The following is a 26622-nucleotide window of genomic DNA, read 5'->3' on the forward strand; positions in this document are numbered from 1 at the left end:
TTAGTGGCACAGAAGTCCTGGTATGAGGGCACATTATAGTCTATGGTGGGCACCTGTGATTATTCCCCTTTCCTGGGGGGCGGCTTAGGGGGCTGGCACAGAGGCGGGGCTGGGGCTGTCAGAAGGGCGGGTCGGGGGTCTGGCGTATGATATGTAGATTTCTGGTGGAGGCGTGGCCTGGTTGATACATGAGGGGTGACATATGTGGGGGATATATACGTTGGTGTCCGGGGTCCTCACCGCTGCCTCTCTCCCCCCAGGACTCCCCGGCACAGGCGCAGATCTAGAGAAGAGGAGACAAGTATTTGGAAAAAATTTTATACCTCCAAAAAAGCCAAAAACTTTCCTGCAGCTGGTATGGGAGGCGCTGCAGGACGTGACCCTCATCATCCTGGAGATCGCAGCTATAATATCACTAGGACTGTCCTTCTACCAACCTCCGGGAGGGGAAAACGAAGGTAAGTGATGTACACGGGGGAGGGGTGTATTACATGTGTGATATTACATGGGGGGAGGGGGTGTATTACATGTGTGATATTACATGGGGGGAGGGGGTGTATTACATGTGTGATATTACATGGGGGGAGGGGGTGTATTACATGTGTGATATTACATAGGGGAGGGGGGTGTATTACATGTGTGATATTACATGGGGGGAGGGGGTGTATTACATGTGTGATATTACATGGGGGAGGGGGTGTATTACATGTGTGATATTACATGGGGGGAGGGGGTGTATTACATGTGTGATATTACATGGGGGGAGGGGGTGTATTACATGTGTGATATTACATGGGGGAGGGGGTGTATTACATGTGTGATATTACATGGGGGGAGGGGGTGTATTACATGTGTGATATTACATGGGGGGAGGGGTGTATTACATGTGTGATATTACATGGGGGGAGGGGGGTGTATTACATGTGTGATATTACATGGGGAGAGGGGTGTATTACATGTGTGATATTACATGGGGGGAGGGGGTGTATTACATGTGTGATATTACATGGGGGGAGGGGGTGTATTACATGTGTGATATTACATGGGGGAGGGGGGTGTATTACATGTGTGATATTACATGGGGGGAGGGGTGTATTACATGTGTGATATTACATGGGGGGAGGGGGTGTATTACATGTGTGATATTACATGGGGGAGGGGGGTGTATTACATGTGTGATATTACATGGGGGAGGGGGTGTATTACATGTGTGATATTACATGGGGGGAGGGGGTGTATTACATGTGTGATATTACATGGGGGGAGGGGGTGTATTACATGTGTGATATTACATGGGGGGAGGGGGGTGTATTACATGTGTGATATTACATGGGGGAGGGGTGTATTACATGTGTGATATTACATGGGGGGAGGGGGTGTATTACATGTGTGATATTACATGGGGGGAGGGGGGTGTATTACATGTGTGATATTACATGGGGGGAGGGGGTGTATTACATGTGTGATATTACATGGGGGGAGGGGGTGTATTACATGTGTGATATTACATGGGGGGAGGGGGGTGTATTACATGTGTGATATTACATGGGGGAGGGGTGTATTACATGTGTGATATTACATGGGGGAGGGGTGTATTACATGTGTGATATTACATGGGGGGAGGGGTGTATTACATGTGTGATATTACATGGGGGGAGGGGTGTATTAAAAGTGTGATATGACATGGGGGAGGGGGGTGTATTACATGTGTGATATTACATGGGGGGAGGGGGGTGTATTACATGTGTGATATTACATGGGGGGAGGGGGGTGTATTACATGTGTGATATTACATGGGGGGAGGGGTGTATTACATGTGTGATATTACATGGGGGGAGGGGGGTGTATTACATGTGTGATATTACATGGGGGGAGGGGTGTATTACATGTGTGATATTACATGGGGGGAGGGGTGTATTACATGTGTGATATTACATGGGGGGAGGGGGGTGTATTACATGTGTGATATTACATGGGGGGAGGGGTGTATTACATGTGTGATATTACATGGGGGGAGGGGTGTATTACATGTGTGATATTACATGGGGGGAGGGGGGTGTATTACATGTGTGATATTACATGGGGGGAGGGGTGTATTACATGTGTGATATTACATGGGGGGAGGGGGTGTATTACATGTGTGATATTACATGGGGGGAGGGGGGTGTATTACATGTGTGATATTACATGGGGGGAGGGGGGGTGTATTACATGTGTGATATTACATGGGGGAGGGGGGTGTATTACATGTGTGATATTACATGGGGGAGGGGGGTGTATTACATGTGTGATATTACATGGGGGGAGGGGTGTATTACATGTGTGATATTACATGGGGGGAGGGGTGTATTACATGTGTGATATTACATGGGGGGAGGGGTGTATTACATGTGTGATATTACATGGGGGAGGGGGGTGTATTACATGTGTGATATTACATGGGGGAGGGGGGTGTATTACATGTGTGATATTACATGGGGGGAGGGGGGTGTATTACATGTGTGATATTACATGGGGGGAGGGGTGTATTACATGTGTGATATTACATGGGGGGAGGGGTGTATTACATGTGTGATATTACATGGGGGAGGGGGGTGTATTACATGTGTGATATTACATGGGGGAGGGGGGTGTATTACATGTGTGATATTACATGGGGGGAGGGGGGTGTATTACATGTGTGATATTACATGGGGGGAGGGGTGTATTACATGTGTGATATTACATGGGGGGAGGGGGTGTATTACATGTGTGATATTACATGGGGGGAGGGGGGTGTATTACATGTGTGATATTACATGGGGGGAGGGGGGGTGTATTACATGTGTGATATTACATGGGGGAGGGGGGTGTATTACATGTGTGATATTACATGGGGGAGGGGGGTGTATTACATGTGTGATATTACATGGGGGGAGGGGTGTATTACATGTGTGATATTACATGGGGGGAGGGGTGTATTACATGTGTGATATTACATGGGGGGAGGGGTGTATTACATGTGTGATATTACATGGGGGAGGGGGGTGTATTACATGTGTGATATTACATGGGGGAGGGGGGTGTATTACATGTGTGATATTACATGGGGGGAGGGGGTGTATTACATGTGTGATATTACATGGGGGGAGGGGGTGTATTACATGTGTGATATTACATGGGGGGAGGGGGTGTATTACATGTGTGATATTACATGGGGGGAGGGGGGTGTATTACATGTTTGATATTACATGGGGGGAGGGGGGTGTATTACATGTGTGATATTACATGGGGGGAGGGGGGTGTATTACATGTGTGATATTACATGGGGGGAGGGGGGTGTATTACATGTGTGATATTACATGGGGGGAGGGGTGTATTACATGTGTGATATTACATGGGGGGAGGGGTGTATTACATGTGTGATATTACATGGGGGGAGGGGGGTGTATTACATGTGTGATATTACATGGGGGAGGGGTGTATTACATGTGTGATATTACATGGGGGAGGGGTGTATTACATGTGTGATATTACATGGGGGAGGGGGTGTATTACATGTGTGATATTATATGGGGGGAGGGGGTGTATTACATGTGTGATATTACATGGGGGGAGGGGTGTATTACATGTGTGATATTACATGGGGGGAGGGGTGTATTACATGTGTGATATTACATGGGGGGAGGGGTGTATTACATGTGTGATATTACATGGGGGGAGGGGTGTATTACATGTGTGATATTACATGGGGGAGGGGTGTATTACATGTGTGATATTACATGGGGGGAGGGGGTGTATTACATGTGTGATATTACACGGGGGGAGGAGGTGTATTACATGTGTGATATTACACGGGGGGAGGGGGTGTATTACATGTGTGATATTACACGGGGGGAGGGGTGTATTACATGTGTTATATTACATGGGGGGAGGGGTGTATTACATGTGTGATATTACATGGGGGGAGGGGTGTATTACATGTGTGATATTACATGGGCGAGGGGGGTGTATTACATGTGTGATATTACATGTGGGAGGGGTGTATTACATGTGTGATATTACATGTGGGAGGGGTGTATTACATGTGTGATATTACATGGGGGAGGGGTGTATTACATGTGTGATATTACATGGGGGAGGGGGTGTATTACATGTGTGATATTACATGGGGGAGGGGGGTGTATTACATGTGTGATATTACATGGGGGGAGGGGGTGTATTACATGTGTGATATTACATGGGGGGAGGGGTGTATTACATGTGTGATATTACATGGGGGGAGGGGGTGTATTACATGTGTGATATTACATGGGGGAGGGGGTGTATTACATGTGTGATATTACATGGGGGGAGGGGGGTGTATTACATGTGTGATATTACATGGGGGGAGGGGGTGTATTACATGTGTGATATTACATGGGGGAGGGGGTGTATTACATGTGTGATATTACATGGGGGAGGGGGTGTATTACATGTGTGATATTACATGGGGGAGGGGGTGTATTACATGTGTGATATTACATGGGGGGAGGGGTGTATTACATGTGTGATATTACATGGGGGGAGGGGGGTGTATTACATGTGTGATATTACATGGGGGGAGGGGTGTATTACATGTGTGATATTACATGGGGGAGGGGGTGTATTACATGTGTGATATTACATGGGGGAGGGGGTGTATTACATGTGTGATATTACATGGGGGAGGGGGTGTATTACATGTGTGATATTACATGGGGGGAGGGGTGTATTACATGTGTGATATTACATGGGGGGAGGGGTGTATTACATGTGTGATATTACATGGGGGAGGGGGTGTATTACATGTGTGATATTACATGGGGGGAGGGGTGTATTACATGTGTGATATTACATGGGGGGAGGGGGTGTATTACATGTGTGATATTACATGGGGGAGGGGTGTATTACATGTGTGATATTACATGGGGGGAGGGGGGTGTATTACATGTGTGATATTACATGGGGGGAGGGGGGTGTATTACATGTGTGATATTACATGGGGGAGGGGGTGTATTACATGTGTGATATTACATGGGGGGAGGGGGTGTATTACATGTGTGATATTACATGGGGGGAGGGGGGTGTATTACATGTGTGATATTACATGGGGGGAGGGGTGTATTACATGTGTGATATTACATGGGGGGAGGGGTGTATTACATGTGTGATATTACATGGGGGGAGGGGGGTGTATTACATGTGTGATATTACATGGGGGGAGGGGTGTATTACATGTGTGATATTACATGGGGGGAGGGGTGTATTACATGTGTGATATTACATGGGGGAGGGGGTGTATTACATGTGTGATATTACATGGGGGGAGGGGGGTGTATTACATGTGTGATATTACATGGGGGAGAGGTGTATTACATGTGTGATATTACATGGGGGGAGGGGGTGTATTACATGTGTGATATTACATGGGGGGAGGGGGTGTATTACATGTGTGATATTACATGGGGGATGGGGGTGTATTACATGTGTGATATTACATGGGGGGAGGGGTGTATTACATGTGTGATATTACATGGGGGAGGGGTGTATTACATGGGGGAGGGGTGTATTACATGTGTGATATTACAAGGGGGGAGGGGGTGTATTACATGTGTGATATTACATGGGGGGAGGGGTGTATTACATGTGTGATATTACATGGGGGAGGGGTGTATTACATGGGGGAGGGGTGTATTACATGTGTGATATTACAAGGGGGGAGGGGGTGTATTACATGTGTGATGACCCTCTTCTCGTGCTTTCTTCAGGCTGTGGTGGAGCGGCTGCCGGTGCAGAAGATGAAGGTGAGGCGGAGGCCGGTTGGATTGAAGGAGCGGCCATTCTTCTGTCGGTTGTCTGTGTTGTTCTGGTCACGGCCTTTAATGATTGGAGCAAGGAGAAGCAGTTCCGTGGTCTTCAGAGCCGCATTGAGCAGGAGCAGAAGTTCACGGTGGTCCGAGGGTCTCAGGTCATTCAGATCCCTGTGGCTGAGCTTGTGGTCGGGGACATTGCACAGGTGAAATATGGTAGGTGGTCCCTCATCCCATCCTCCGGCACAAATATAAAGCCTCTTCCTTATGGATCGTCCGGTTCAGTTATCATGGGTGACCGGTCCGTGTGACCCCTGTGCGTGTGACCAATGTCCGGGCCCTGAAGGGACCTCAGATTGTAGGAATCTGATTATTCCCTCCCGGGAGCCGTCACTGGCTCCGAAATTTCACCAAACAAATTGACTTTCTATTGAAGGGCACCACATTTATTACTGACCGTGCAGCACATTTATTACTGACCGTACAGCACATTTATTACTGACTGTGCAGCACATTTATTACTGGCCGTGCAGCACATTTATTACTGGCCGTGCAGCACATTTATTACTGACCGTGCAGCACATTTATTACTGACCGTGCAGCACATTTATTACTGACCGTGCAGCACATTTATTACTGACCGTGCACCACATTTATTACTGGCCGGGCACCACATTTATTACTGACCGAGCGTCACATTTATTACTGACCGTGCAGCACATTTATTACTGACCGTGCAGCACATTTATTACTGGCCGTGCAGCACATTTATTACTGGCCGTGCAGCACATTTATTACTGACCGTGCAGCACATTTGTTACTGGCCGGGCAGCACATTTGTTACTGGCCGGGCAGCACATTTGTTACTGGCCGGGCAGCACATTTGTTACTGGCCGGGCAGCACGTTTGTTACTGGCCGGGCAGCACGTTTATTACTGACCGTGCAGCACGTTTGTTACTGACCGTGCAGCACGTTTGTTACTGACCGTGCAGCACATTTGTTACTGGCCGTGCAGCACATTTATTACTGGCCGTGCACCACATTTATTACTGACCGTGCAGCACATTTGTTACTGGCCGGGCAGCACATTTGTTACTGGCCGGGCAGCACGTTTATTACTGACCGTGCAGCACATTTGTTACTGGCCGGGCAGCACGTTTATTACTGACCGTGCAGCACGTTTGTTACTGGCCGTGCAGCACATTTATTACTGGCCGTGCACCACATTTATTACTGACCGTGCAGCACATTTGTTACTGGCCGGGCAGCACATTTGTTACTGGCCGGGCAGCACGTTTATTACTGACCGTGCAGCACATTTGTTACTGGCCGGGCAGCACATTTGTTACTGGCCGGGCAGCACATTTGTTACTGGCCGTGCAGCACATTTGTTACTGGCCGTGCAGCACATTTATTACTGGCCGTGCACCACATTTATTACTGACCGTGCAGCACATTTGTTACTGGCCGGGCAGCACATTTGTTACTGGCCGGGCAGCACATTTGTTACTGGCCGTGCAGCACATTTATTACTGGCCGTGCACCACATTTCTTACTGGCCGTGCAGCACATTTGTTACTGGCCGGGCAGCACATTTGTTACTGGCCGGGCAGCACATTTGTTACTGGCCGGGCAGCACATTTGTTACTGGCCGGGCAGCACATTTATTACTGGCCGGGCAGCACATTTATTACTGACCGTGCAGCACATTTGTTACTGGCCGGGCAGCACATTTGTTACTGGCCGGGCAGCACGTTTATTTCTGCAATTCTGCATCAGGATCAAAGTACAAAAAAAAACACAACAGTGTCACATCCTGCGCGCAGTATCTTTTCCCTTTTTTAGTGGATTGAGGGGATATGTATTCTCATTCCCTTACTGTCCTTCACTCTCCATAGGGGACCTGCTACCAGCAGATGGTGTATTTATTCAGGGAAATGATCTGAAAATTGATGAAAGTTCTCTAACCGGAGAGTCCGACCAGGTCCGAAAATCTGTGGACAAAGATCCAATGCTGCTGTCAGGTAATGTTAAATACAAGAATGAGAGGGCTGAGCTATAGATGCCCTCCTCCCTGCGGGTGATATTAGAGCTATAGATGCCCTCCTCCCTGCGGGTGATATTAGAGCTATAGGTGCCCTCCTCCCTGCGGGTGATATTAGAGCTATAGGTGCCCTCCTCCCTGCGGGTGATATTAGAGCTATAGATGCCCTCCTCCCTGCGGGTGATATTAGAGCTATAGATGCCCTCCTCCCTGCGGGTGATATTAGAGCTATAGATGCCCTCCTCCCTGCGGGTGATATTAGAGCTATAGATGCCCTCCTCCCTGCGGGTGATATTAGAGCTATAGATGCCCTCCTCCCTGTGGGTGATATTAGAGCTATAGGTACCCACCTCCCTGTGGGTGATATTAGAGCTATAGATGCCCTCCTCCCTGCGGGTGATATTAGAGCTATAGATGCCCTCCTCCCTGCGGGTGATATTAGAGCTATAGATGCCCTCCTCCCTGCGGGTGATATTAGAGCTATAGATGCCCTCCTCCCTGCGGGTGATATTAGAGCTATAGATGCCCTCCTCCCTGCGGGTGATATTAGAGCTATAGATGCCCTCCTCCCTGTGGGTGATATTAGAGCTATAGGTGCCCTCCTCCCTGCGGGTGATATTAGAGCTATAGGTGCCCTCCTCCCTGCGGGTGATATTAGAGCTATAGGTGCCCTCCTCCCTGCGGGTGATATTAGAGCTATAGGTGCCCTCCTCCCTGCTGGTGATATTAGAGCTATAGGTGCCCTCCTCCCTGCGGGTGATATTAGAGCTATAGATGCCCTCCTCCCTGTGGGTGATATTAGAGCTATAGATGCCCTCCTCCCTGCGGGCGATATTAGAGCTATAGGTGCCCTCCTCCCTGCTGGTGATATTAGAGCTATAGATGCCCTCCTCCCTGCGGGTGATATTAGAGCTATAGGTGCCCTCCTCCCTGCGGGTGATATTAGAGCTATAGATGCCCTCCTCCCTGCGGGTGATATTAGAGCTATAGATGCCCTCCTCCCTGTGGGTGATATTAGAGCTATAGGTACCCACCTCCCTGTGGGTGATATTAGAGCTATAGATGCCCTCCTCCCTGTGAGTGATATTAGAGCTATAGGTGCCCTCCTCCCTGCGGGTGATATTAGAGCTATAGGTGCCCTCCTCCCTGTGGGTGAAATTAGAGCTATAGGTGCCCACCTCCCTGCGGGTGATATTAGAGCTATAGGTGCCCTCCTCCCTGCTGGTGATATTAGAGCTATAGATGCCCTCCTCCCTGCGGGTGATATTAGAGCTATAGATGCCCTCCTCCCTGCGGGTGATATTAGAGCTATAGATGCCCTCCTCCCTGCGGGTGACATTAGAGCTATAGATGCCCTCCTCCCTGCGGGTGATATTAGAGCTATAGGTGCCCTCCTCCCTGCGGGTGATATTAGAGCTATAGATGCCCTCCTCCCTGCGGGTGATATTAAAACTATAGATGCCCTCCTCCCTGCGGGTGATATTAGAGCTATAGATGCCCTCCTCCCTGAGTGTGGGATCACAGCTATAGATGCCTCCTCCCTGAGTGTGGGATCACAGCTATAGATGCCTCCTCCCTGAGTGTGGGATCACAGCTATAGATGTCTCCTCCCTGAGCGTAGGATCACAGCTATAGATGCCTCCTCCCTGAGCGTAGGATCACAGCTATAGATGCCTCCTCTCTGAGCCTGGGATCACAGCTATAGATGCCTCCTCCCTGAGCGTAGGATCACAGCTATAGATGCCTCCTCTCTGAGCCTGGGATCACAGCTATAGATGCCTCCTCCCTGAGCCTGGGATCACAGCTATAGATGCCTCCTCCCTGAGTGTGGGATCACAGCTATAGATGCCTCCTCCCTGAGCCTGGGATCACAGCTATAGATGCCTCCTCCCTGAGCGTAGGATCACAGCTATAGATGCCTCCTCTCTGAGCCTGGGATCACAGCTATAGATGCCTCCTCCCTGAGCGTAGGATCACAGCTATAGATGCCTCCTCCCTGAGTGTGGGATCACAGCTATAGATGCCTCCTCTCTGAGCCTGGGATCACAGCTATAGATGCCTCCTCCCTGAGCCTGGGATCACAGCTATAGATGCCTCCTCCCTGAGCCTGGGATCACAGCTATAGATGTCTCCTCCCTGAGCGTAGGATCACAGCTATAGATGCCTCCTCCCTGAGCGTAGGATCACAGCTATAGATGCCTCCTCTCTGAGCCTGGGATCACAGCTATAGATGCCTCCTCCCTGAGCGTTTGATCACAGCTATAGATGCCTCCTCTCTGAGCCTGGGATCACAGCTATAGATGCCTCCTCCCTGAGCCTGGGATCACAGCTATAGATGCCTCCTCCCTGAGCGTAGGATCACAGCTATAGATGCCTCCTCCCTGAGCGTAGGATCACAGCTATAGATGCCTCCTCCCTGAGCCTGGGATCACAGCTATAGATGCCTCCTCCCTGAGCGTAGGATCACAGCTATAGATGCCTCCTCCCTGAGCGTAGGATCACAGCTATAGATGCCTCCTCCCTGAGCCTGGGATCACAGCTATAGATGCCTCCTCCCTGAGTGTGGGATCACAGCTATAGATGCCTCCTCCCTGAGCGTAGGATCTCAGCTATAGATGCCTCCTCCCTGAGCCTGGGATCACAGCTATAGATGCCTCCTCCCTGAGCCTGGGATCACAGCTATAGATGCCTCCTCTCTGAGCCTGGGATCACAGCTATAGATGCCTCCTCCCTGAGCCTGGGATCACAGCTATAGATGCCTCCTCCCTGAGTGTGGGATCACAGCTATAGATGCCTCCTCCCTGAGCCTGGGATCACAGCTATAGATGCCTCCTCCCTGAGCGTAGGATCACAGCTATAGATGCCTCCTCTCTGAGCCTGGGATCACAGCTATAGATGCCTCCTCCCTGAGCGTAGGATCACAGCTATAGATGCCTCCTCCCTGAGTGTGGGATCACAGCTATAGATGCCTCCTCTCTGAGCCTGGGATCACAGCTATAGATGCCTCCTCCCTGAGCCTGGGATCACAGCTATAGATGCCTCCTCCCTGAGCCTGGGATCACAGCTATAGATGTCTCCTCCCTGAGCGTAGGATCACAGCTATAGATGCCTCCTCCCTGAGCGTAGGATCACAGCTATAGATGCCTCTTCTCTGAGCCTGGGATCACAGCTATAGATGCCTCCTCCCTGAGCGTTTGATCACAGCTATAGATGCCTCCTCTCTGAGCCTGGGATCACAGCTATAGATGCCTCCTCCCTGAGCCTGGGATCACAGCTATAGATGCCTCCTCCCTGAGCGTAGGATCACAGCTATAGATGCCTCCTCCCTGAGCGTAGGATCACAGCTATAGATGCCTCCTCCCTGAGCCTGGGATCACAGCTATAGATGCCTCCTCCCTGAGCGTAGGATCACAGCTATAGATGCCTCCTCCCTGAGCGTAGGATCACAGCTATAGATGCCTCCTCCCTGAGCCTGGGATCACAGCTATAGATGCCTCCTCCCTGAGTGTGGGATCACAGCTATAGATGCCTCCTCCCTGAGCGTAGGATCTCAGCTATAGATGCCTCCTCTCTGAGCCTGGGATCACAGCTATAGATGCCTCCTCCCTGAGCATGGGATCACAGCTATAGATGCCTCCTCCCTGAGCGTAGGATCACAGCTGTAGATGCCTCCTCCCTGAGCCTGGGATCACAGCTATAGATGCCTCCTCCCTGAGCCTGGGATCACAGCTATAGATGCCTCCTCCCTGAGCGTAGGATCACAGCTATAGATGCCCTCCTCCCTGAGCCTAGGATCACAGCTATAGATGCCCTCCTCCCTGAGCCTGGGATCACAGCTATAGATGCCTCCTCCTTGAGCCTGGGATCACAGCTATAGATGCCTCCTCCCTGAGCGTGGGATCACAGCTATAGATGCCTCCTCCCTGAGCCTGGGATCACAGCTATAGATGCCTCCTCCCTGAGCGTAGGATCAAAGCTATAGATGCCTCCTCCCTGAGCGTAGGATCACAGCTATAGATGCCTCCTCCCTGAGCGTGGGATCACAGCTATAGATGCCTCCTCCCTGAGCCTGGGATCACAGCTATAGATGCCTCCTCCCTGAGCGTAGGATCACAGCTATAGATGCCTCCTCCCTGAGCCTGGAATCACAGCTATAGATGCCTCCTCCCTGAGCCTGGGATCACAGCTATAGATGCCTCCTCCCTGAGCGTAGGATCACAGCTATAGATGCCTCCTCCCTGAGCCTGGAATCACAGCTATAGATGCCTCCTCCCTGAGCCTGGGATCACAGCTATAGATGCCCTCCTCCCTGAGCATAGGATCACAGCTATAGATGCCCTCCTCCCTGAGCCTGGGATCACAGCTATAGATGCCCTCCTCCCTGAGCCTGGGATCACAGCTATAGATGCCTCCTCCCTGAGCGTGGGATCACAGCTATAGATGCCTCCTCCCTGAGCGTGGGATCACAGCTATAGATGCCCTCCTCCCTGAGCCTGGGATCACAGCTATAGATGCCTCCTCTCTGAGCGTAGGATCACAGCTATAGATGCCTCCTCCCTGAGCCTGGGATCACAGCTATAGATGCCTCCTCCCTGAGCCTGGGATCACAGCTATAGATGCCTCCTCCCTGAGCGTGGGATCACAGCTATAGATGCCCTCCTCCCTGAGCCTGGGATCACAGCTATAGATGCCTCCTCTCTGAGCGTAGGATCACAGCTATAGATGCCTTCCTCCCTGAGCCTGGGATCACAGCTATAGATGCCTCCTCCCTGAGCGTGGGATCACAGCTATAGATGCCTCCTCCCTGAGCGTGGGATCACAGCTATAGATGCCCTCCTCCCTGAGCCTGGGATCACAGCTATAGATGCCTCCTCCCTGAGCCTGGGATCACAGCTATAGATGCCTCCTCCCTGAGCGTGGGATCACAGCTATAGATGCCTCCTCCCTGAGCCTGGGATCACAGCTATAGATGCCCTCCTCCCTGAGCCTGGGATCACAGCTATAGATGCCTCCTCCCTGAGCCTGGGATCACAGCTATAGATGCCCTCCTCCCTGAGCCTGGGATCACAGCTATAGATGCCTCCTCCCTGAGTGTGGGATCACAGCTATAGATGCCTCCTCCCTGAGCGTGGGATCACAGCTATAGATGCCCTCCTCCCTGAGCCTGGGATCACAGCTATAGATGCCTCCTCTCTGAGCGTAGGATCACAGCTATAGATGCCTCCTCCCTGAGCCTGGGATCACAGCTATAGATGCCTCCTCCCTGAGCGTAGGATCACAGCTATAGATGCCTCCTCCCTGAGCGTGGGATCACAGCTATAGATGCCTCCTCCCTGAGCGTAGGATCACAGCTATAGATGCCTCCTCCCTGAGCGTAGGATCACAGCTATAGATGCCTCCTCCCTGAGCGTAGGATCACAGCTATAGATGCCTCCTCCCTGAGCGTAGGATCACAGCTATAGATGCCTCCTCCCTGAGCCTGGGATCACAGCTATAGATGCCCTCCTCCCTGAGCCTGGGATCACAGCTATAGATGCTTCCTCCCTGAGCCTTGGATCACAGCTATAGATGCCTCCTCCCTGAGCCTTGGATCACAGCTATAGATGCCTCCTCCCTGAGCGTAGGATCAAAGCTATAGATGCCTCCTCCCTGAGCGTGGGATCACAGCTAAAGATGCCTCCTCCCTGAGCGTGGGATCACAGCTATAGATACTTCCTCCTTGAGCCTGGGATCACAGCTATAGATACTTCCTCCTTGAGCCTGGGATCACAGCTATAGATGCCTCCTCCCTGAGCCTGGGATCACAGCTATAGATGCCCTCCTCCCTGAGCCTGAGATCACAGCTATAGATGCCCTCCTCCCTGAGCGTAGGATCACAGCTATAGATGCCTCCTCCCTGAGCGTAGGATCACAGCTATAGATGCCCTCCTCCCTGAGCCTGGGATCACAGCTATAGATGCCTCCTCCCTGAGTGTCGGATCACAGCTATAGATGCCCTCCTCCCTGAGCCTGGGATCACAGCTATAGATGCCCTCCTCCCTGAGCCTGGGATCACAGCTATAGATGCCTCCTCCCTGAGCCTGGGATCACAGCTATAGATGCCCTCCTCCCTGAGCCTGGGATCACAGCTATAGATGCCTCCTCCCTGAGTGTGGGATCACAGCTATAGATGCCTCCTCCCTGAGCGTGGGATCACAGCTATAGATGCCCTCCTCCCTGAGCCTGGGATCACAGCTATAGATGCCTCCTCTCTGAGCGTAGGATCACAGCTATAGATGCCTCCTCCCTGAGCCTGGGATCACAGCTATAGATGCCTCCTCCCTGAGCGTAGGATCACAGCTATAGATGCCTCCTCCCTGAGCGTGGGATCACAGCTATAGATGCCTCCTCCCTGAGCGTAGGATCACAGCTATAGATGCCTCCTCCCTGAGCGTAGGATCACAGCTATAGATGCCTCCTCCCTGAGCGTAGGATCACAGCTATAGATGCCTCCTCCCTGAGCGTAGGATCACAGCTATAGATGCCTCCTCCCTGAGCCTGGGATCACAGCTATAGATGCCCTCCTCCCTGAGCCTGGGATCACAGCTATAGATGCTTCCTCCCTGAGCCTTGGATCACAGCTATAGATGCCTCCTCCCTGAGCCTTGGATCACAGCTATAGATGCCTCCTCCCTGAGCGTAGGATCAAAGCTATAGATGCCTCCTCCCTGAGCGTGGGATCACAGCTAAAGATGCCTCCTTCCTGAGCGTGGGATCACAGCTATAGATACTTCCTCCTTGAGCCTGGGATCACAGCTATAGATGCCTCCTCCCTGAGCCTGGGATCACAGCTATAGATGCCTCCTCCCTGAGCCTGGGATCACAGCTATAGATGCCCTCCTCCCTGAGCCTGAGATCACAGCTATAGATGCCCTCCTCCCTGAGCGTAGGATCACAGCTATAGATGCCTCCTCCCTGAGCGTAGGATCACAGCTATAGATGCCCTCCTCCCTGAGCCTGGGATCACAGCTATAGATGCCTCCTCCCTGAGTGTCGGATCACAGCTATAGATGCCCTCCTCCCTGAGCGTGGGATCACAGCTATAGATGCCCTCCTCCCTGAACGTAGGATCACAGCTATAGATGCCTCCTCCCTGAGCCTGGGATCACAGCTATAGATGCCCTCCTCCCTGAGCGTGGGATCACAGCTATAGATGCCCTCCTCCCTGAGCGTAGGATCACAGCTATAGATGCCTCCTCCCTGAGCCTGGGATCACAGCTATAGATGCCTCCTCCCTGAGTGTGGGATCACAGCTATAGATGCCTCCTCCCTGAGCGTAGGATCACAGCTATAGATGCCTCCTCCCTGAGTGTGGGATCACAGCTATAGATGCCTCCTCCCTGAGCCTGGGATCACAGCTATAGAAGCCCTCCTCCCTGAGCCTGGGATCACAGCTATAGATGCCTCCTCCCTGAGCGTGGGATCACAGCTATAGATGCCCTCCTCCCTGAGCCTGGGATCACAGCTATAGATGCCCTCCTCCCTGAGCGTAGGATCACAGCTATAGATGCCTCCTCCCTGAGCGTAGGATCACAGCTATAGATGCCCTCCTCCCTGAGCCTGGGATCACAGCTATAGATGCCTCCTCCCTGAGTGTCGGATCACAGCTATAGATGCCCTCCTCCCTGAGCCTGCGATCACAGCTATAGATGCCTCCTCCCTGAGCGTAGGATCACAGCTATAGATGCCTCCTCCCTGAGCGTAGGATCACAGCTATAGATGCCTCCTCCCTGAGCGTAGGATCACAGCTATAGATGCCTCCTCCCTGAGCGTAGGATCACAGCTATAGATGCCCTCCTCCCTGAGCCTGGGATCACAGCTATAGATGCCTCCTCCCTGAGCGTGGGATCACAGCTATAGATGCCTCCTCCCTGAGTGTGGGATCACAGCTATAGATGCCTCCTCCCTGAGCGTGGGATCACAGCTATAGATGCCCTCCTCCCTGAGCGTAGGATCACAGCTATAGATGCCTCCTCCCTGAGCGTGGGATCACAGCTATAGATGCCTCCTCCCTGAGCCTGGGATCACAGCTATAGATGCCTCCTCCCTGAGCGTAGGATCACAGCTATAGATGCCTCCTCCCTGAGCGTAGGATCACAGCTATAGATGCCTCCTCCCTGAGCGTAGGATCACAGCTATAGATGCCTCCTCCCTGAGCGTAGGATCACAGCTATAGATGCCTCCTCCCTGAGCGTGGGATCACAGCTATAGATGCCCTCCTCCCTGAGCCTGGGATCACAGCTATAGATGCCTCCTCCCTGAGCCTGGGATCACAGCTATAGATGCCTCCTCCCTGAGCGTAGGATCACAGCTAATGATGCCTACTCCCTGAGCCTGGGATCACAGCTATAGATGCCTCCTCCCTGAGCCTGGGATCACAGCTATAGATGCCTCCTCCCTGAGCGTGGGATCACAGCTATAGATGCCCTCCTCCCTGAGCGTAGGATCACAGCTATAGATGCCTCCTCCCTGAGCGTAGGATCACAGCTATAGATGCCTCCTCCCTGAGCCTGGGATCACAGCTATAGATGCCTCCTCCCTGAGCGTAGGATCACAGCTATAGATGCCTCCTCCCTGAGCGTAGGATCACAGCTATAGATGCCTCCTCCCTGAGCGTAGGATCACAGCTATAGATGCCTCCTCCCTGAGCGTAGGATCACAGCTATAGATGCCTCCTCCCTGAGCGTAGGATCACAGCTATAGATGCCTCCTCCCTGAGCGTAGGATCACAGCTATAGATGCCTCCTCCCTGAGCGTGGGATCACAGCTATAGATGCCCTCCTCCCTGAGCCTGGGATCACAGCTATAGATGCCTCCTCCCTGAGCCTGGGATCACAGCTATAGATGCCTCCTCCCTGAGCGTAGGATCACAGCTAATGATGCCTACTCCCTGAGCCTGGGATCACAGCTATAGATGCCTCCTCCCTGAGCCTGGGATCACAGCTATAGATGCCTCCTCCCTGAGTGATATCTAGTGAAAGGAAGTAGGTTGATTTACTAATGTATTGATATTCTAATGCATTTAAGAATATAAATGAATATTTAACAAATATTATTTTGATGCTCTTGATTGTCTATATAATAATCAGAACTATAGATGCCACCTTCTCATGGGGTAAGATCAAAGCTATAAATGTCCTCCTCCAAGAGAATGAGATCAGAGCTATAGGTGCCCTTCTTCTTGGGTGTGACAACGGAGCTATGGATGCCTCCTCTCTGAGGTTGAGTTCACGTCTACAGATCTTCTCCTCCCTTGGGAGACATCAGAGATATAGATGTCCTCCTCCCAACATTACAACTAGAGATATGTTTTCCCCCTCGGGGTTACATCAAAGTTGTGGATGTACTCCTTACTTAGGGTGAGATCATTGCTATAGATGTCCTCACTCATGGTGAGGCTTGAGAGAGAGATTTGGTGTTGACCCTGGAAAGTGGCTTCTATACATTTAGGTGTAACGTGTGTGTGGTGGAGGAGGACACTGGTGAGGGTGTAACTTGTGTGTGGTGGAGGAGGACACTGGTGAGGGTGTAACGTGTGTGTGGTGGAGGAGGACACCGGTGAGGCTGTAACGTGTGTGTGGTGGAGGAGGACACTGGTGAGGATGTAACGTGTGTGTGGTGGTGGAGGAGGACACTGGTGAGGATGTAACGTGTGGCGGTGGAGGAGGACACTGGTGAGGATGTAACGTGTGGCGGTGGAGGAGGCCACTGGTGAGGATGTAACGTGTGTGTGGTGGAGGAGGACACCGGTGAGGCTGTAACGTGTGTGTGGTGGAGGAGGACACTGGTGAGGATGTAACGTGTGTGTGGTGGTGGAGGAGGACACTGGTGAGGATGTAACGTGTGGTGGTGGAGGAGGACACTGGTGAGGATGTAACGTGTGGCGGTGGAGGAGGCCACTGGTGAGGATGTAACGTGTGTGTGGTGGAGGAGGACACTGGTGAGGGTGTAACGTGTGGCGGTGGAGGAGGACACTGGTGAGGATGTAACGTGTGTGTGGTGGAGGAGGACACTGGTGAGGATGTAACGTGTGGTGGTGGAGGAGGACACTGGTGAGGATGTAACGTGTGTGTGGTGGAGGAGGACACTGGTGAGGGTGTAACGTGTGTGTGGTGGAGGAGGACACTGGTGAGGGTGTAACGTGTGTGTGGTGGAGGAGGACACTGGTGAGGGTGTAACGTGTGTGTGGTGGTGGAGGACACTGGTGAGGATGTAACGTGTGTGTGGTGGTGGAGGAGGACACTGGTGAGGATGTAACGTGTGGCGGTGGAGGAGGCCACTGGTGAGGATGTAACGTGTGTGTGGTGGAGGAGGACACTGGTGAGGATGTAACGTGTGTGTGGTGGAGGAGGACACTGGTGAGGATGTAACGTGTGTGTGTGGTGGAGGAGGACACTGGTGAGGATGTAACGTGTGTGTGGTGGAGGAGGACACTGGTGAGGATGTAACGTGTGTGTGGTGGAGGAGGACACTGGTGAGGATGTAACGTGTGGTGGTGGAGGAGGACACTGGTGAGGATGTAACGTGTGTGGTGGAGGAGGACACTGGTGAGGATGTAACGTGTGTGTGGTGGAGGAGGACACTGGTGAGGATGTAACGTGTGTGTGGTGGAGGAGGACACTGGTGAGGATGTAACGTGTGTGTGGTGGAGGAGGACACTGGTGAGGGTGTAACGTGTGGCGGTGGAGGAGGACACTGGTGAGGATGTAACGTGTGTGTGGTGGAGGAGGACACTGGTGAGGGTGTAACGTGTGTGTGGTGGAGGAGGACACTGGTGAGGGTGTAACGTGTGTGTGGTGGAGGAGGACACTGGTGAGGATGTAACGTGTGTGTGGTGGAGGAGGACACTGGTGAGGATGTAACGTGTGTGTGGTGGAGGAGGACACTGGTGAGGATGTAACGTGTGGTGGTGGAGGAGGACACTGGTGAGGGTGTAACGTGTGTGGTGGAGGAGGACACTGGTGAAGGTGTAACGTGTGTGTGGTGGAGGAGGACACTGGTGAGGGTGTAACGTGTGTGTGGTGGAGGAGGACACTGGTGAGGATGTAACGTGTGTGTGGTGGAGGAGGACACTGGTGAGGATGTAACGTGTGTGTGGTGGAGGAGGACACTGGTGAGGGTGTAACGTGTGTGTGGTAGAGGAGGACACTGGTGAGGATGTAACGTGTGGCGGTGGAGGAGGACACTGGTGAGGATGTAACGTGTGGTGGTGGAGGACACTGGTGAGGATGTAACGTGTGTGTGGTGGAGGAGGACACTGGTGAGGATGTAACGTGTGGTGGTGGAGGAGGACACTGGTGAGGGTGTAACATGTGTGTGGTGGAGGAGGACACTGGTGAGGATGTAACGTGTGTGTGGTGGTAGAGGAGGACACTGGTGAGGGTGTAACGTGCGTGTGGTGGAGGAGGACACTGGTGAGGGTGTAATGTGTGTGTGGTGGAGGAGGACACTGGTGAGGGTGTAACGTGTGTGTGGTGGAGGAGGACACTGGTGAGGGTGTAACGTGTGTGTGGTGGAGGAGGACACTGGTGAGGGTGTAACGTGTGTGTGGTGGAGGAGGACACTGGTGAGGATGTAACGTGTGTGTGGTGGAGGAGGACACTGGTGAGGATGTAACGTGTGGTGGTGGAGGAGGACACTGGTGAGGGTGTAACATGTGTGTGGTGGAGGAGGACACTGGTGAGGGTGTAACGTGTGTGTGGTGGAGGAGGACACTGGTGAGGGTGTAACGTGTGTGTGGTGGAGGAGGACACTGGTGAGGATGTAACGTGTGTGTGGTGGTGGAGGACACTGGTGAGGGTGTAACGTGTGTGTGGTGGAGGAGGACACTGGTGAGGGTGTAACGTGTGGCGGTGGAGATGTAGTAACGACGCGGTCATTTTTCTCCATCTCTTGTATGAAATCAGAATAAACCTTTTCCCTTTTTAGGACTTTTAGGAATCGAAATGATTTTTCTTTCCCAAATGGCAGAATAATGAGACAATTTACGGCCTTTTTATGACTTTATTTTCTCAGTTTTTGGTTCCATTGTCCTTACATTTTATGACTTGGGTCACACGTTTTGGATTCTTCCACAAACTTCGGACGTTAGGAATGAGGCCCCTCCTCCTGACAGAACTGGTGCAGCTGAGCCGTGTGTGGCCGCTGGCTCCGGTCCTGACTCTGGTGAAGCCTCTGTGGCAGAAGCTTCGGGTCAGTATTCATCCGGGAGACCCATTTGCCCCCATGATTTACCTTCCTGGCTGATGCACCAGTCCCTCCACAAGATGCTGCCCCTCGGGTCATAGTTCGGATGGTGGTCTCAGGCTTCTCACACGTTGCGATGGTCAGACCACAGGACTTGACTCCATTAAACTCTTTGTTCCTGTGAATTAGCTTTTTCTGTCTCTTTTGGGGTAATGATTTTTTCCTGGCTTTTAGCCCACGAGGATCCACTTGTTTCAGCCTCTTACCGGCTTCAGCATCTTCACAAGGTCCTTGGCTTTTGTTCTTGGTCTGATGCACATTTTGCTGCGGCTGATGGCTGGACATCCCCTTCTTGTTTGCACAGATGAACAAGGTGCCTACAGGGAATTGCTCCCAAGGATCAACCAGACTTGTGCAAGTTCACAATTCTCTTACTGATATCTGAACAAAATACAACAGTTAATGTTAATGCATGTGTTAACGTTGTATGTTTACATATGTTACGACTTGCATTAGTTGTTGTGTTTTGTAGATGCAAACAGCATTTTAATTAGACAAATCTCTCTCCAGCTGTTGCATTAAACGCCACGTGTGGCCTCGCCCTCAGCTCTCAGATCAGAAGCTTCCAAAGATGTGACATCTTACGGCCTGTCCCAAATTGTTTCATGGCAGAGTAGTATTTGACTTTTCAGGAAATAATAAAATGCCTTAAAATATCTCATGGTAATATGCAGATATGTTTTCCAAGGTGGGAAAAGAAAAACCGCGCCTCTTTTTGCTACCTTGTAAGGCCGCTCCCTTAACATCAAGCATGACTTACAAGAAGCCTAATAACATGATGTGGGATTAAGACAAACCAGTCCATGTTCCAGGAGGAAGAGATTCCCAGCTGTTTCCATGTGGTTGCATCTCTTCAGTACAGGGTAGGGAAGGGGTTTGGCTTGTGACCAGGGTCAGGAAGTAAGAGGACTGGAGGGACGACTCTCAGTAACCACCTGGCGGGCGAAAGGCAAGCATCCCAAATAAATACCTACCCACGACCTGCTGGGAATTGTGTGGGAAGGCACAGATCTATTTATCCAAAAACATCTTTGACATTAAAGGCTATTATGACCTTTGCCCTTAGACTGGAAACCTTCTTCAGACTTGTGCGCAGCTTGTTCGAATGTCCCCGAGCATGAGGCACCAAGCTGCCCCTTCTTCTCCAGGGCAAGGTCCCAAACCGCCAGCTGTGACACCTGAAAGACAGAGAAAAACCCAAAGGATCCACCAAAACATAATGGGGCGCACTTTCATTGGGCTTCCCGAATATCTCCGATTTGCCCTGTATTGCCCCGGGATTTTGGCGCACGCGATCGGATTGTGGCGCATCGGTGCCGGCTTTCACGCAACAGAAATCGGGGGCGTGGCCTGACGTTTTTTTTACAAATCGCGGAATTTAAAAAAAAATTGTGTCGCAAGATCAGCACTCACATGCACCAGGAAGAAGGTGAACTCTGGCGGACCTCGTCCAGTAGCGACACCTGGTGGACATCGGGCGCAGGATCTTAGTGAATCCCGGCAGAACCCGAATCCTCGACGGAGAACGCACCGCGGGAACGCTACAGGACCGGGTAAGTAAATGAGTCCCAATATCTTTCCAATATACATTGGACCTTTCTGCCAACCCCCGTCTTTCCACTTCTATACCCCAACTGCTCCTCCTTTGCAGTGGCCAACTGACCAATCAGCTCCCACCTGCAGTGCCCCCCAAAAACTGCTTGCCCTGCCACTGACCTCCTCTCCCTCCCCACAGTCCTAAGCCTTTTGTTAACCCCTTTGTTAATTCTCCGTACAGAGACTTTGCCAACTTAGATTTCCCTCTCGCGACATGGAAATATTCTTATAATCCTATTTGACCTAAAACAGGAAAAGTTTGTTCTGATTTCATGTCGGATGAGTCTTTTTACATGGAGAGCGATGATTCAGGGTTTCTTCATCTGGGGCTTTTCTCTCCAGCAGTCCTGAGGGCTTCCAGAGATTGGATTTTGTATGTAACTTGGTTCCTTCATGTGATGCTCTGTGCTCCTCTATAGGAACCCATGTGATGGAGGGGTCCGGGAGAATGCTCGTCACAGCTGTGGGTGTCAACTCTCAGACTGGAATCATCTTCACCTTGTTAGGGGCAAGTGAAACCGAGGATGAGAAGAAAGACAAGAAAGGTAAGTACCACTCCCCCCCCCCCCCTCCCCCACTGACTGCTGAGTATTGTGTCACCTGGATCCAGCTCTGAGCATCATGGCCTCATTCTAGTGGAGGAGTCATGGGGACTAGGCCGGGGCTGCCAGGGTCATTGACACGTGTGCTTGTCATGTCTCATTGGTTCACATCTAACATCTTATTTGTGTTTTGTTTTCATCATCATCATCATCATCCGCAGCTGTGAAAAAAGAGGATGAAGCCAATCTACCAGGTAGTGTAAGATGTAGACGTAGATGGTACGATACGTAGACGGGGCACATCCATGCTCCCACTGTAGTAAGAAAAGTTCAGGACCTGCTAGTAACGTATCCTGGTGGTCTCTCCAGTCAGCATTGGGCCGGGCAGCTCGCAGTAGTATGATGGCATGTCCACACCTGTATTCATGTAGAGGGACGGTCATGGAGATATCAGATATCTGCCTGTACATGGGGGAGGACGTATCTCCAGGGGCTTCATGTAGAGGGACGGTCATGGAGATATCAGATATCTGCCTGTACATGGGGGGAGGACGTATATCCAGGGGCTTCATGTATTCATGTAGAGGGATGGTCATGGAGATATCCGATATCTGCCTGTACATGGAGGAGGACGTATCTCCAGGGGCTTCATGTAGAGGGATGTTCATGGAGATATCAGATATCTGCCTGTACATGGAGGGAGGACGTATCTCCAGGGGCTTCATGTATTCATGTAAAAGGACGGTCATGGAGATATCAGATATCTGTCTGTACATGGGGGGAGGACGTATCTCCAGGGGCTTCATGTATTCATGTAGAGGGATGGTCATGGAGATATCCGATATCTGCCTGTACATGGAGGAGGACGTATCTCCAGGGGCTTCATGTATTCATGTAGAGGGACGGTCATGGAGATATCAGATATCTGCCTGTACATGGGGGAGGACGTATCTCCAGGGGCTTCATGTAGAGGGATGGTCATGGAGATATCAGATATCTGCCTGTACATGGGGGGAGGACGTATCTCCAGGGGCTTCATGTAGAGGGACAGTCATGGAGATATCAGATATCTGCCTCTACATGGGGGAGGACGTATCTCCAGGGGCTTCATGTAGAGGGACGGTCATGGAGATATCAGATATCTGCCTGTACATGGAGGAGGACGTATCTCCAGGGGCTTCATGTATTCATGTAGAGGGACAGTCATGGAGATATCAGATATCTGCCTGTACATGGGGGAGGACGTATCTCCAGGGGCTTCATGTAGAGGGACAGTCATGGAGATATCAGATATCTGCCTGTACATGGGAGGAGGTTGTATCTCCAGGGGCTTCATGTATTCATGTAGAGGGACGGTCATGGAGATATCAGATATCTGCCTGTACATGGGGGAGGACGTATCTCCAGGGGCTTCATGTATTCATGTAGAGGGACGGTCATGGAGATATCAGATATCTGCCTGTACATGGGGGGGAGGATGTATCTCCAGGGGCTTCATGTATTCATGTAAAGGGATTGTCATGGAGATATCAGATATCTGCCTGTACATGGGAGGAGGACGTATCTCCAGGGGCTTCATGTAGAGGGACGGTCATGGAGATATCAGATATCTGCCTGTACATGGGAGGAGGACGTATCTCCAGGGGCTTCATGTAGAGGGACGGTCATGGAGATATCAGATATCTGCCTGTACATGGGAGGAGGACGTATCTCCAGGGGCTTCATGTAGAGGGACGGTCATGGAGATATCCGATATCTGCCTGTACATGGGAGGAGGACGTATCTCCAGGGGCTTCATGTAGAGGGACAGTCATGGAGATATCAGATATCTGCCTGTACATGGGGGAGGACGTATCTCCAGGGGCTTCATGTATTCATGTAAAGGGACGGTCATGGAGATATCAGATATCTGCCTGTACATGGGGGAGGACGTATCTCCAGGGGCTTCATGTATTCATGTAGAGGGACGGTCATGGAGATATCAGATATCTGCCTGTACATGGGGGGGAGGACGTATCTCCAGGGGCTTCATGTAGTCATGTAGAGGGACAGTCATGGAGATACAAGATATCTGCCTGTACATGGGGGAGGACGTATCTCCAGGGGCTTCATGTATTCATGTCGAGGGATGGTCATGGAGATATCAGATATCTGCCTGTACATGGGGGGAGGACGTATCTCCAGGGGCTTCATGTATTCATGTAGAGGGACGGTCATGGAGATATCAGATATCTGCCTGTACATGGGGGGGAGGACGTATCTCCAGGGGCTTCATGTAGTCATGTAGAGGGACAGTCATGGAGATATCAGATATCTGCCTGTACATGGGGGAGGACGTATCTCCAGGGGCTTCATGTATTCATGTCGAGGGATGGTCATGGAGATATCAGATATCTGCCTGTACATGGGGGGAGGACGTATCTCCAGGGGCTTCATGTATTCATGTAGAGGGACGGTCATGGAGATATAAGATATCTCCCTGTACATGGGGGGAGGACGTATCTCCAGGGGCTTCATGTATTCATGTAGAGGGACGGTCATGGAGATATCAGATATCTGCCTGTACATGGGGGGGAGGACGTATCTCCAGGGGCTTCATGTAGTCATGTAGAGGGACAGTCATGGAGATATCAGATATCTGCCTGTACATGGGGGAGGACGTATCTCCAGGGGCTTCATGTATTCATGTAGAGGGATGGTCATGGAGATATCAGATATCTGCCTGTACATGGGGGGAGGACGTATCTCCAGGGGCTTCATGTAGAGGGACAGTCATGGAGATATCAGATATCTGCCTGTACATGGGGGAGGACGTATCTCCAGGGGCTTCATGTATTCATGTAGAGGGATGGTCATGGAGATATCAGATATCTGCCTGTACATGGGGGAGGACGTATCTCCAGGGGCTTCATGTATTCATGTAGAGGGACGGTCATGGAGATATCAGATATCTGCCTGTACATGGGGGGAGGACGTATCTCCAGGGGCTTCATGTATTCATGTAGAGGGACGATCATGGAGATATCAGATATCTGCCTGTACATGGGGGGGAGGACGTATCTCCAGGGGCTTCATGTATTCATGTAGAGGGACGGTCATGGAGATATCAGATATCTGCCTGTACATGGGGGGAGGACGTATCTCCAGGGGCTTCATGTATTCATGTAAAGGGATGGTCATGGAGATATCAGATATCTGCCTGTACATGGGGGGAGGACGTATCTCCAGGGGCTTCAAGTAGAGGGATGATCATGGAGATATCAGATATCTGCCTGTACATGGGGGAGGACGTATCTCCAGGGGCTTCATGTAGTCATGTAGAGGGACGGTCATGGAGATATCAGATATCTGCCTGTACATGGGGGAAGACGTATCTCCAGGGGCTTCATGTATTCAGGTAGAGGGACGGTCATGGAGATATCAGATATCTGCCTGTACATGGGGGGAGGACGTATCTCCAGGGGCTTCATGTAGTCATGTAGAGGGACGGTCATGGAGATATCAGATATCTGCCTGTACATGGGGGGGAGGACGTATCTCCAGGGGCTTCATGTATTCATGTAGAGGGATGGTCATGGAGATATCAGATATCTGCCTGTACATGGGGGAGGACGTATCTCCAGGGGCTTCATGTATTCATGTAGAGGGACAGTCATGGAGATATCAGATATCAGCCTGTACATGGGGGAGGACGTATCTCCAGGGGCTTCATGTATTCATGTAGAGGGATGGTCATGGAGATATCAGATATCTGCCTGTACATGGGGGGAGGACGTATCTCCAGGGGCTTCATGTAGAGGGCCAGTCATGGAGATATCAGATATCTGCCTGTACATGGGGGAGGATGTATCTCCAGGGGCTTCATGTATTCATGTAGAGGGATGGTCATGGAGATATCAGATATCTGCCTGTACATAGGGGGAGGACGTATCTCCAGGGGCTTCATGTAGAGGGACAGTCATGGAGATATCAGATATCTGCCTGTACATGGGGGAGGACGTATCTCCAGGGGCTACATGTATTCATGTAGAGGGATGGTCATGGAGATATCAGATATCTGCCTGTACATGGGGGGAGGACGTATCTCCAGGGGCTTCATGTAGAGGGACAGTCATGGAGATATCAGATATCTGCCTGTACATGGGGGAGGACGTATCTCCAGGGGCTTCATGTATTCATGAAGAGGGACGGTCATGGAGATATCAGATATCTGCCTGTACATGGGGGGAGGACGTATCTCCAGGGGCTTCATGTATTCATGTAGAGGGACGGTCATGGAGATATCAGATATCTGCCTGTACATGGGGGAGGACGTATCTCCAGGGGCTTCATGTATTCATGTAG

General features: G+C 51.3%; 1 protein-coding gene across 1 annotated transcript in view; it reads left to right on the top strand.

Moving 5' to 3' along the window:
- Positions 1-202: 202 nt before the first annotated feature.
- The window catches only part of ATP2B2 (ATPase plasma membrane Ca2+ transporting 2), a 110692-nt gene continuing 84272 nt past the window's right edge, over positions 203-26622 (top strand). The window contains exons 1-5 of the mRNA XM_072131569.1: positions 203-458; positions 5769-6026; positions 7710-7835; positions 22156-22281; positions 22500-22532. Of these exons, the coding sequence (XP_071987670.1) occupies positions 203-458; positions 5769-6026; positions 7710-7835; positions 22156-22281; positions 22500-22532 (799 nt within the window). The remainder of the gene's footprint in view (positions 459-5768; positions 6027-7709; positions 7836-22155; positions 22282-22499; positions 22533-26622) is intronic.

This window comes from Engystomops pustulosus, unplaced genomic scaffold (assembly GCF_040894005.1).
Source record: "Engystomops pustulosus unplaced genomic scaffold, aEngPut4.maternal MAT_SCAFFOLD_93, whole genome shotgun sequence".
NCBI classification, from domain to species: Eukaryota; Metazoa; Chordata; class Amphibia; order Anura; family Leptodactylidae; genus Engystomops; species Engystomops pustulosus.